Source organism: Lissotriton helveticus, chromosome 9, assembly GCF_964261635.1.
Source record: "Lissotriton helveticus chromosome 9, aLisHel1.1, whole genome shotgun sequence".
NCBI lineage: Eukaryota > Metazoa > Chordata > Amphibia > Caudata > Salamandridae > Lissotriton > Lissotriton helveticus.
The window spans coordinates 1,050,775,987-1,050,789,705 of NC_136070.1; the positions used below are offsets into that span (position 1 = coordinate 1,050,775,987).

At 41.2% G+C, this 13,719-nt stretch overlaps 1 protein-coding gene across 1 annotated transcript in view; it reads left to right on the forward strand.

Annotated features, from left to right (window-relative positions):
* The window catches only part of SLC6A11 (solute carrier family 6 member 11), a 763,151-nt gene that overhangs the window by 716,742 nt on the left and 32,690 nt on the right, over positions 1-13,719 (forward strand). The window contains exons 12-13 of the mRNA XM_078661403.1: positions 465-567; positions 7,332-7,432. Coding sequence (XP_078517529.1) covers positions 465-567; positions 7,332-7,432 — 204 coding nt within the window. The remainder of the gene's footprint in view (positions 1-464; positions 568-7,331; positions 7,433-13,719) is intronic.

Sequence of the window (13,719 nt, forward strand, 5' to 3'; positions counted from 1 at the left end):
TGAGCACTAGTCGTCTATTCCGGGGACATCTGCATATTTATGAGATGAGTAAGAGCATTCCCAGATGAGGAGTCTTGTCTGCATTCTTTGTGCTGTAACGGGGAAGTAATTAAAAAAAAGAACGAGAGGTAACTTTAGAGAAAACGGGCCTTTTGCATTTGCATTTCAAGCGCAGCAGTTTCACCGAAGTGTCTTATTTTTTCCCAGTTGTTGACTTCTACTGCGCTAATGCAAATGTGCAGTACATGAGAAGTGCGGGGAACAGTGAATACCAAATAAAATGTGCTTCAACAATAAGAAATCACTGGCAAATTGTTGCATTTATTTCAAGAATGACGATCTGATGATGTGTGACTGTCTGAGCAAAATATGATTACAGGCAGATTCAGTGATTAAAATCAGTTCGTCTACGAATACTTCTCATTAACTGTTTGAACAAAATATTCTTACTTTTTTTTCTACAGGGTGGTATGTATGTTTTCCAGCTTTTCGACTCCTATGCAGCTAGTGGAATGTGCCTTCTGTTTGTGGCTATATTTGAATGCGTTTGCATTGGCTGGGTTTATGGTAAGTCACGATGTTGATGTTTTTACCCCCTGATGTGACATTATTTTATATTCCCTGCTTTTACATTTCTAATTAAATGTATTTTGCATTCTGTGATAATGTAAGATCTTACATCACTGAAACCTCACTTGTTTATTTTGGTCTGATTGAAGCAATGGAAACAAACATTTTAGACAGTATCTGTGTTGCCTTAACCGCTTCAGCGCTACCGCGAATTCCCGCCGTGCGCTGAAATGTCAAAAATGGCTTGTTTGTGACAAAGCCAGCTCGTCATGCGCGCAGCGCAGGTAACGCCCATGACGAGCTGGCTTTGTCACCCGCGCTGAAGGGGTTAAAGGGGCCCAGCAAGAAATACCTTGTGGCCTCCTGTACGAACAACGTTTACATGTATTACTCATTTTATGCTAACTCAAGTCCCATGATCCTTTGCGGATGAAGAGACAACCCAACAGATAATTTATCAGCTTGCATTAGTAGTTGCTGATGCTGCCTGGAATCATCAGTGGGGCTGGTGAGGGTGGGGAGTGGGGGGAGAGGTAGGGGGCGTTGGGTAAAGGAGGGGGGGGTTGAGGGGATAACAATAAAAAAAAAACCTTACCTCGCTGCCGCTCTCCTGGGTCCGCTTCATGGCTTCCTGTAAGAAAGAGGAAACACCAGGCCTCCCGCACTCCCTGCAGCCAATCACCACGCTGCAATACAGCATTGTGATTGGTCGGAGTGCTGTGACACGGCGCTAAGCCCGGGGCTGTAGGGGTGGGTATGTTCTCCATGCAGGCTGTAATGCAGCCTGCATGGAGACGAGGGAAAGGGCGTATGACTGGTTTGGGTGGCCCGAGAGGGCTGACCAAACAGTCATTGCGCACTTAGGAGGGTTGTACCGTCCTACCCTGTTCTTCAGCCCAGCCCACCCCCTCGTGTAAGCTGCCACAGCAGGAGGACAGAAGAAAATGATAATAACATTAGTTATTATCATTTTATTTTTTCATTTCTTCTGATGCTCTGAGGTAGTGGGGCGATGCTCCTCTGTCTTAGCGGAGGAGCCGCCACTGTGCACTAATAGTGATTAGCATTCATAAAATCGTGGAACTAGTGGTGACAGCAGCATTTCAGGCTAAAGAAAATGCCTCAATCACTAATAAAATGCACAGAATGGTTCCTATGTAGAACGGTGAGGATGAACCAGAAGAGGAGGAAGAGAGTATTTTATTCACGGCTCAAAATAATCAGAAGTCATAGCCTTTTTAAGGGGACATGCTTAAGTTCATGGAACAAGTATCTTGTGTAGAGGAATATGATTTTGTAGGCTAGTTTCAGAGGTGAGAGGCAGAGTTGCTACATCTCGTGAGTGTAAGTGCCAAGTCCTGGCACATGAACATTTTTTGACAGGCATGTGTTTTCTTGATCTCCAGCCAGCTGCAATCCTCTACAGGATTTTTTAGGAGAATTCCTTTCAATTGTAAAACTGAATTCCTTGATGGTGAGTTTATCATCTCAATAAATGGTTATCTTAAAGGATTCTTTCCCTGCTTGCCTGTTTGACAGAAAGGTAGAGGCTGCAGTAAAAAATTATCTACATTGCATCTAACTTCCTACAGGGGCCAGTTTATATGCTAACTATACCGTTCACTCACTCCTCAAAGATTTTCAGTCTGTGGCAGAGCAAACATACCAAGGCGTGTATATGTCTTCTACAATGTCTATAATCGAGTAACAGATTCGAATTCTGTCAGACATTTCTTTTCACTTGTGTTCAGCTGAAGCAGTAGCTTCTGGCTTTTCATTTATTGATGCGAGTTTGAAGAGCGGAGTTATCACAGAAATCCATGCTGACACGCTTGCCTTTTTCTATGGCAAAGTTCTCTGGTGACTGATAACAAAAATCAGCAAAGGACAAGAAATTGAGAATTCCAGGCCACATTCCACCCAAAGATTGAGGATTTGGTTCACACAAGTTTTCATGCTGCTATCAGTTACTATGGGTACTACACATCCTTTTTGAGGTAGGGATAGTGGCTGGGGAGGGGACTATCTCAAAGAAAGTCTTAAGCGCAGTCAGTAGCATAAGCAAACAACCCTTCCAAAGCATCACTATGCTCAGAAACACCACAAAATATCTGCATGAAAAATACTTTACAGTAATGTTTAGCAAAGCATTCAACCCATACAATTAGGCCCTGGAAATCTTGGAGGTGAGTTATCAGTTCCAGCTGTTTCCAAATCCAAATATTTTCACAGATTCCTACATCAAAGTGTCATCTAAGCCAGAAACGATTATTTGGAAGTGAAAGAAAAGGCCTCTTTTTGCATGATCACCCCCATAATTTCATTCTGATGCTGCTGGCTTCTTTTACTCTGAGCACTGAGGCTCTGCTAACCTGACTCCATTGCATGTGCTCTGACCCCTAAAGCATGTCAAAATTGGCTATATTCCTACTTGGAACATTTAACTTACCTATAAGTCCATAGCATGTAAGTTGAATGTCACTTCTGAACTTCAGCAAATATTGTACCACCACTAATGTGGCAGTGGACAATATGACTGCAGTTCTGCTACCGGTAACCTGATTGTGCAGTTTTAAATTGCAAATTCAACTTATATCAATGAGCCAGTCTTCGGGTAGAGCCTGCAGCCTTGCCCTGCCGAGGATTCGCCCTTATCACAAACTTTTCCCAGTACAAAGGTAACTTTTTGACTGGTATCAACCTGGTCCTCATATCCGACCTATGTTTCATTGTGGTCAGCTGTAAACCCTACCCATGTCTCAGTCTAGCACAGCCAATTGCCTGCGGGTGGCACTTTGTACTTTTTGGAGCTATTTTAATTTTAAAAAAATCATATCTCCTGTTCCCCTTATTGGAGTTTTGTCATTTTTTATGTCATTTTATTTATTCTGGATTTTTTTTAGGGCTGTGTTATTAGATTTCAAACTGTTTTAGAACTTCAAAGGTTTTTGCACATTTTCTCAAATGAAGCCAGTCAGCTTCATGCCATAGCTACCAAGGGTTGAGTTCAGGTTTAAATTACTGAAATCTGTACTGGATCCAACAAGAATTGTGTCATTATTATCTGTGGTAGATTACCATCTCCGCCAACTAATAATCAAATTACTCACAGGAGGAATTCAAGATCTTCTGAAGAAATCAGTGCTCCAATTCTCAGGGAGAAAAAAGCAGTTGGTGGGTTTTCAACCCTGTATCTAGTGAGAACGCATTAAGGGCCTTCAGACCATTGTTTGACCAGAAAAGGGTGAATTCAGTCATCTCTTATCTGACAAGTTCTCACTTGAAAATATGAGGAGTTTACCTGACCTTGTATATTTGGGATGCCTACCTTCATATCTCAATCTATCCAAGCTCTCTGAAGAAGCTATGATTTTGTGATCAAGGTTTTATTATCAATACCAATGCTTACAGTTTGGTCTGAAATTAGTCCCAAGGGTCTTCACGGGTATGATATGTTAATAGGGTATTCAAGCATTAGGGCTACTGGTAGATTTCTTCCTCTCCCTTTTCAAAGAGTTAGGAAGAAATTCAGTTCAGAAGCTGCAGGGACACTGGGCCCTGTTTTTAACAAATGTGGCTTAACCTTCCGCAAGAAAACAAAAGTTAACATCACACCCAAAAGGCCCTTTTATTAGTGCCAATGGCAATAGCACAAGAATGACACAGGATTCCATGTTTGATGTCATCGACTTTAACTGTTTGATTTGGACAGAATTGAATCCTGAGTCCGTCCGCCACCATAGAGTAGGAGGGACCGTCCGCAGGGGCAGCGGCGGTCCCTCCGTGCAAATTAGGATGTGACTGCCACCCTGGCGGTCACATCCTGTATTTTTAATATTGCGGCGGGTGCTGCTTGAAGCAGCACCCGCCACAATGTTAAAAATGAAAGTTGTGCATTTGCATGCACAAAGCGGCAGGCACCGCGCGGTGCCTGCCGCTTTGTGCACGCAAATGCAGGGGGGTACCATAGGTACCCCTCATGTGCACCCCTCACGCAACGGGCCCCCGAAGTGAAGGTCCGTATGATTTTCCATGGCGGAAAAGCCGCCGCGGAAAAGCATACATCTTACGCCATCCTAATATGGCTGGCAGTGTCTGATAGACACCGCCAGCCATGTTAAAGCTTTTCCGCCGCGGTCGGAAGGCGACCGCGGCAGAAAAGCTGCGGACAGATTCCAAGACCCACCGCCATCCTAATATGGCGGTGGGTCTTTTGAGGCTCCGCAGAGGATCTTCCGCATCCTCCGGGCCGGCGGTGGCTTCCGCCGGCCTGGAGGATGCCGAAAATCCTCCATCATAATCGACCCCTAAGTTGGGGGTAGTGCGATGCCTGCGCGGTGCCTGCCGCTTTGTGCACGCAAATGCAGGGGGGTACCATAGGTACCCCCCATATGCACCCCCCACCCCCCTACACCCAGGGGGCCCGCAACGGGCCCCCGAAGTGAAGGTCCGTATGCTTTTTCACGGCGGAAAAGCCGCCGCGGAAAAGCATACATCTTACGCCATCCTAATATGGCTGGCAGTGTCTGATAGACACCGCCAGCCATGTTAAAGCTTTTAAGCCGCGGTCGGAATGCGACCGCGGCGGAAAAGCTACGGGCAGATTCCAAGACCCACCGCCATCCTAATATGGCGGTGGGTCTTTTGAGGCTCCGCAGAGGATTTTCCGCATCCTCCGGGCCGGTGGTGGCTTCTGCCGGCCCGGAGGATGCGGAAAATCCTCCATCATAATCGTCCCCTAAGTTGGGGGTAGTGCGATAGGCCCATATAGTTTCCTGCAAAGTATGAGCTGCAGACGTGCTAGGCAGCTGTGGTATTTTCGCACATTCTTTACAAGGACTGTACCAAGGGGTCAAGGATAGGGGGGTCGGAGCATACCATTAGAGATTACAACAAATACATATATATATATATATAAAACAATAATATAACATATAATAAAAAAAACATTCTCTTATAACTTAAAATATCAAACTATCTAAAAATATTTAAACTTCAATTTCCCAATACAGTCAGTGCAACAGTAGGGAAAGTGTTGGATAGCGGAGAGGCAAAATTTACTATTCCAACTCCAGTGAGTGCAACAGTAGCAAAAATGTTGGATAGCAGAGGAATTACATTTACTATTCCAACTCCAGTCAGTGCATGAGTACGGAAAGTGTTGGATAGCCGAGAGTTAAAAATGACTATTCCCTATCAAATGAGTGCAATAGTGGAGAAAGTGTTGGATAGTGGAAAGGTAAAAATTACTATTCCCACTCCAGTGAGTGCAACAGTAGGGAAAGTGTTGGATAGAGGAGGAGTTAAAATTACTATTCCCACTCCAGTGAGTGCAACGGTAGGGGAAGTGTTGGATAGCGGAGGAATAACATTTATTATTCCCCCTACAGTCAGTTAAAAAATAAAAGCAAAAACATTTAAAAAAATAAAAAAATAATAAAAAGACACCATTATTAAATATATAAATATGTGAAAAATGTAAATACAATTCAAATAAAACTAATAACTTCTAAAATTGTAACACATATATTAAAAAATATAAACAATTGTTATACAAAAAAATACATCACATACATTTAAAATATATACTAAAATACATAACACTAATTAAACAATCGATATTTAAAATATTTTTTTTGCAAAGGCTTTTAATCATTATGTCTTACCTTAAATCAATATTCTTAACCACAGTATTCTTACTGTGGATATTTCTCACTCATGATATTTAGGATTCGATATTTCTGTAGGTCGACATTTAAAACTCAATATTTTGTCTGCACACCTTCTGTGGTGTAAGATGACTTTTGATACTTCTGATCTGTTTGGGGTTGTTTCAGGGAGCACACTTAAATATGTCCTGTACAGTAGCGGTTGGTGGTGGGAGTAGCTGCCGGACGGTGACGTGGGGAGGGGGAGGGACAGGGTGGGGGGTAGTAATCTATGGATTACAGTTAAGTAAACATATACATAAATAAAACAAATTTCATTGCGTGCACTGCATCGCATTTGGGGATGCAGTGCTTGCAACAAAGTAATTTTATTTATTTATATGTTTATGTTTACTTACCTGTAATCACCCATAATCCATAGATTACTACCTCCCCCCCTGCCCTACCCCTCCCCACGTCACCGCCCGGCGGCTACTCCCACCACTGACTGCTACTGGTCCTGAATACTGTATGCCAAGGTGATTGAAATAAAATGTTTTCACAGTGTCAATACACATGTTGTTACAGAATTCTTGCAAATAGTATTTGATAGCGAAAGGTATCCAGTAGAGATTGCAGCAGATAACAGAACCCAACTATTGTCCACCCAAATACAGGCTTTCTTGGATACTGTTGGTATACGTCACGTAAAAACTTCTTTGTATCATCCCATCTGTAATAGGCTCGTGGAGAGAGTCAATTATGATCAATTGCATTTGGCTTTAGTAAAAGGCCTTGAACAGAGACCATCTATTAGAATTACTTTCTTGGCAATGACAACCACCCAACACATAAGAAATGTAAATATAGTTGGTGCGGTGATTTGAGTCTCAAAATGCTTACACAGTTTGCCTACCACAGACCGCTTTGTCAAGAAGTCACCACATTGTTAGTTTTTAAAGAGAAATTAAAAAAAGAAACAAATAAAAAACACATGTCGTAGACAAGCTTGTCCAGGTAGCACACGAAAAAATGTCATAGCAGAAATCACATGCATGTTTGTAAAGTGTTTTATGCCATTCAGACAGTATATGTGTGGTTTCTGTTTTCCAGGAAGCAATCGATTTTATGATAATATAGAGGACATGATCGGATACAGGCCATTCGTGTTAATTAAGTGGTGTTGGATGCTATTTACGCCCGGCATCTGTGCTGTAAGTATTTTTACAAATTGCAGCACTTGCGTTTTGAGCAGAATATATTAAAGGTCGAAGATACAGCCATCATGTTCACGTTGAAAACTAAATTTAAAATGTACTCGATTAAAAAAATTGCTGACATTTTGCAGACGGTATTTTCAGGTGTCAAGACCAGATTGCTTTAGCCTTTTTCATTTCTAAACACCACCAAGTATGTTTTTTCTGGAGTGCCCTAAAGAAATAAACTAATGCCTTTTTATTAAATACATAACAAATTAAGAATCCTAAATGTAGGATGGTTTACCTTCTCATTTTTAGGTCAGGCATTTCATACAGCAGATGTTTTTGTTAATTACCTGTTAACACTTTTGTCAGTCTTGGTCTGGGTCGGACTGGCCTGTAATGCATTCAGATAGTGCCCATAGAGCTGGTCTGACAGGATGGTGTGTGCCCCGAGATCATGGTTCCCTGTGGGCCACTTTTATGGTCTGGTGAAATGGTTTTTACTGTTGATTTCCCTGAAAATAAAGCAAACATTGCTTGTAGCAAGCACAAATGCATGCAGACTTTCATATTTTGCAAAACACTCATTTGTCTTGACAAGCTCAAAACGGACCTAATTTTAAAATATGGGCCACTTTTAGCTATATCATTCTCTTTTTCAGTTTAAGAAAGTTTTTATTTTGTTTTAAGAAAACACAATACAAGGTAATAAAATAGTACCTGGGAACCGAATGAGATAAAACATGAGGTATATAAAAAAAACGCAATAAAATAACGGTTCAACAGGAGAAGAGGAGGAGAGGGGAAAAGAAAAGAATGGAAAAGAGAACAGAGAAAAAAAGAACAAGAAGGAAGAAAGGAAGAGAGAACAGTACAGGAAGAAAAAGAAGAGGAAGAGAAAATCATAAGCTGAGAAAGAAGGAATAAAAGCAGGGGGAGAAAAAGGCCCAGCAATCAGTCAGGAGAAGTGGACGAAAGATAATTAGAAAAAGGGAGCCAGAGAAGGTCAGATTTAATTTTTAAAGAGACAGAAGAGGAGGAAGCAACAGCAATCCTATATTCATCACAAATGAAGTTCCACCATGTAAGAACAGATAATTTGGAGTTATCCTTCCAACAGGAGAGTATCACTTTAAATGCAATAGCAATGAAAAGATCAAGTAATCTTGCACTAGGAGGAACAATATTAATATTGTCTGAATCAGAGCCTATAAATACACTTAAGAATGATAAAGGAACGGAATAATGAAACATGCGCATGCAAATATTCCAAACAGAATTCCAGAAGGTGAAACAGAATGGCATTCATATAGTTGATGTATGAGCGTACCTGTATGAGAGGAACATGACCAACAGAGAGCAGTAGAAGAAGGCGAAAATTTAGCAATACTTACAGGAGTGATAACAGCTCTATGATAAATAAAAAATAGTGATTGAGTAATATGAGCCGCTACAGAAACTTTAAATAATTCACACCAAATACGATCCCACACATCAACAGGTAGAGAAACTGAAAAATCAGTTTCCCAAGCAATCTCAGTAGCTGATTTTTGCCGGTCAACAACATTTGAGAGCAGTAGCTCTAAACCTAACACTTTTAATAGGGAAGTATGTTGGAGTAAAACGGGGAAACCTATTCATGGTCTACGTCGACCTTAGCGCGGCGTTTGATTGTGTAATCCATGCCAAGCTGTGGTCCATCTTGGACGAGTTGGGCGTTGACCCACCCCTTATCAAGTTTCTGCGCGAGCTCTATACTGGCGCCTCGGCTCGCGTAAGATTTGGTACAGGTGGAGAGTTAACACCATCTTTTCCAATAAACCGCGGAGTAAGACAGGGCTGCGTCCTCGCCCCCTTCCTATTTAATTTATACACCAACGGCCTGGAAGCAGCCTTGTTAGAGGGGAGCCAGGATCTACCCACCATCAAAAAGCGCCCGATTCCAGCACTCCTCTACGCTGATGACTCCGTAATTTTTGCTAGGACCTTAGTGCAGCTTCAGAAGCAGCTGGATAAATATTGCAACTTCATGCTTTCACTTGGGTTAAAGGTCAATAAGACCAAGACCTTTGTCATGCAATCAGGGCCCAAGGTAAAAAGCTCGAAACATCTCTGCATCGACCAATCAAAACTGGAACGCGTTACGGAATACCCCTACTTGGGCATCCTAGTAGACGATAAGCTAACATGGAAAAGGGCGATGGTAACTAGGAGATTGCTCTACCAACGAGCAACTTCTGCCCTCGTCTCTTTTTCCAGAAAAAATGGGTAAACCATCTCCCCCAGTACTGCTCAAAATCCACCAAGCTAAATGCTTGAGCATCGCCACATACGGAGCCGGGGTATGGGGCTACGTAAATACGGACGAATTACAAAAAATCCAAAATGGCTTTGTAAAATACCTCCTGGCTCTCCCACGGAGCGCCCCTACCTTTGGCTGCCATATAGAGCTTGGGATAGACTATTTAACTGATTATATTAGGTGTCAACCAATGCTCTTATGGCATCGCATATGGACAAAGCCTCAGTGTCATCTTACACGTGCCCTGATCTCAGAATGTCTTGAGATGTCGGCCTGGAAAAACATCCCATGGCTGACCTACGTGGTCAACTTCCTGAAAGATCTTGACCTCATACAGTATACCATCGAGCCTTCAGCTATTACTGAGATGAGTAGAAAAACTTTGAAACATCACTGCCTTACTCACTTAAGGGAACTCCGTATGTCTGGTGAAATATCTAAACAATCCAACGCCCATATTTTGATGGCTCAGGTGTCTCTAGGAATACAACCATATTTATCGTATCATATATCCAACTACGAAAAATACCTATTAATTAGGTTACGCTTTAATTTGTTTGTTCGATTGGTTACTTTTCCTAAAATGCTAAATTGGTCACATGATTTGGATAAATGTCTATGTGACAAGGTCTCCCCCCAAACAACAATGCACGTAGTACTGTTCTGTCACTATTATGCAGAAACACGCAGGCGCTGGGTTTTACCTTTGTTGCGCCAATTGGGGTTGAGGACCTGTCGCCCGGCGTTTTTAGCCCTGCAGCAGCTCGAATCACAATATGTGGCAAAGAATTTAGCCTTGTTCTTGAAATCATGTATAGCCATTCGTAAAACTTTAGAAATGAATTTCACTTGAATGTATGAATACCTGTACTAACCTTGTAAATGAACTAAAACTGTAATCCCTTACATTTTACTTTTTTTTAACAAAAATGTATATTATATGAATGTATTAATATTAACTGTGATTTTATGATGAAATGTTTAATATGATGTACTTTTTATCATTAACAAAACGGTTAATCGAATAAAAGAATTGAATTGAATTGAGAGCAGTATTTTATAGACAAGGGCAGCTTTAGGTTGATGAAGGGAGAACAATGGGTAAAGGGGAGTGGAAGGGGAAAAGTATGGCAGGTCATCAGAAGGAGGAAAGGTTGACAAGTGAGATATTATAGCAGTAGTGATAATCGTGTATTCCTTGACACAAGACGCAGGTAAGTCGTACAAATTTTGCAATTCAGGAAAAGAGAGAATGGAAGTATTGGAAAAGAATTGATGAACAAATACAATATCCTTTTCCTTCCAATACTTGTAGTAGAAAGACTTGCCTTTATACTTGAGGAATTTATTATACCATACACAAGAGGATAGAAAACACTGGAGAGGAGATAAATCTTTAGAAAATACATCATGCAGCAGAGTTTGTGAATATTTTAACACTGGGTGTTTAGCCAAAAATGAACAGTTAGAAATAAAAACGGTATGTTGAAATGAAAAATCCTTTAACAATGAACGTTCAAAAGCAATCCAATTGGGTAGTGGGGCATCAATAAAATCAAAGGCTAAAGGATTGCTTAATTAGAAAGGCAGAGTGGTACAATTTAAAATTAGGGAAACGAACCCCGCCTTCATTCTTAGGACGAACAAGCTTTTGTAAGGCAATGCGGGGGTGTTTATTATTCCACAAAAATTTGGAGCAAATGGAATTTAAAAGTGTAAAATATGAATTTGGAATTTTCATGGGGAGCATCGAAACAGTGTAGAGGACATGTGGTGTAATCATCATTTTAATGGTATCAAGTCTACCCCACCATGATAAGAATAGGGGAGACCAGAGTTGAAGGAGGGATTGAAGCTTCTGAGTGAGGGAAGCAAAGGTACGTTTGAGAGTGTCAATTAGGGATGAGGAAAACCAAATTCCAAGATATTTAATTGTGGAAGGACACCATGCAAAATCAGTTAAGTCAAACATGTATTGATAGCAGGTAGAGTTTAAGGGTAAGACTTGCGTTTTAGATAAGTTAAGTTTATAACCTGAGACAGAGGAATATAAATGGACTTCGTTCAAAAAGGGGGGAAGAGACGTAATAGGGTTGGCCATATAGACTAAGATATCATCCGCATATGCAGATATCTTTGTTTCAATGGAGGAAATTTTTAACCCATTTATTTGGGGGTTGGATCGGATTCATTCCAAAAAGGGCTCAAGACAAAGTATAAACAATAACGGGGAGAGAGGGCATCCTTGTCTCGTACCCCGAGACAAGGGAAAGAATCTAGAAAATTGGTTATTAACAAAAATACTAGCACGGGGGGCTGAGTAAAGGAGTTTAACCATGAAAATAAAAGTGGGACCAAACCCAAACCATTGCAAGGAACGGAACATAAATTGCCAATTAATACGGTCAAAAGCTTTCTCCGCATCCAGGGACAAGGCTGCGAGAGGGGCTTTGAATTGTTTACTATGAGAAATGAGATTGGCAAACATACGGACATTGTCAGCGGCAAGTCTGCCTTTTACAAAACCAACTTGGTCAGTTTTGATCAAAAGGGGAATAATTGAATCAAGACGGGGCGAGAATTTTGGCAAATATTTTACAATCATAGTTGATTAAGGAAATAGGACGGTAATTTTTACATTGGGAATGATCCTTGTCTGGTTTGGGGATAATAATGATGAGAGCATCCAAGAAAAACCCTGAGGCCTTAGCGTCGGCAATGAAAGAATTAAAAAGATGTAGCAGCCGAGGGACAAAAATGTCATGAAACGTAGAGAAAAACTCAATTGGCAATCCGTCAGGACCAGGAGCCTCGGATTTTTTCAAGGAGTTGATAGCCTTAAGGATCTCCTGAGTAGAAATATCTTTCTCTAATTGACCAAATTCATCAGGGAGAGTCGGAGGAGTGGGAAGATCATCAAAAAAAGAAGATACATTTTGGGTGGTGGGGTGGGTGTCATCAGTATAAAGAGAACGATAGTAGTTATGGAAGACTTCTGCAATGTCTTTATCGGATGTGACAAGTTTGTTTGTAGTGTCATTTAGGATAGGACCTACAAATTTACGTTCAGATTTGATTTTTAGATAGTTCGCTAGCATTTTACCAGCCTTGTTCTGACCCTCATGGAATTTGGATTTGATTTTCAAGAGAGTGTTACAGGCTTCAACTGTAGCAATTTTATTCAATTCAGACGTTGCTTTAATTAGATTATGGAGGGCATCGGCAGCTTTAGAAGAGAAATACGAGTGTTCCAGTTGTTTAATGTTCTGAAGCTGATCTGCATATTTAGTTCTGTTAAGTTTCTTCTTTTTAGACACATAGGAAATCACAAAAGCTTGCAAAGAAGCTTTAAAGGCATCCCAATTATTGGAAATAGAGGTATCAGCCGGGTTATTAGACAAAAGAAAAGTGTTGAATTTCCAGCGACTAAACTTAGAAGAGGTAAGAGAAAGGTCAAGGGGCGCATGCACTGGGGCGTGATCCGAAAGAAAAATAGAACCAATATCGGACTGCTGGAGTGCTGGGAGTAGAGATTTACTTACTAAGATATAGTCTATCCTGGACCGCGTATGGTGGACATTCAAAAAGAAAGTATACTCCAGGGTGTCCGGATTGCAGGTTTTCCAAACATCGAATAGGGGGCGGGAGGAGATAGCCGATTGGAAACATTTATGAGATTTATCAGGATGGAATTTACTTGATGAGAGCCTGTCAGAAAAGGGGTCCAGCCATTGGTTAAAATCTCCAGCAATCACAATATTAGGGCAATCAATGGAAGAAATAAGAATTTTAAGATCAACCCAAAATTTGGGGTCAGGGCGAACGGGACCATATACATTTAACAAAACCAGTTGTTTGTCTTGGATCACGACCGTAGCCAGTACCCAGCGACCCTCAACATCCAACTGAGAAGATAGAATCTGGACAGATAAACCTTTATGAAACAGAATCGCAACACCCCCTTTTTTGTTGACAGCATGAGAAAACACAACTTGAC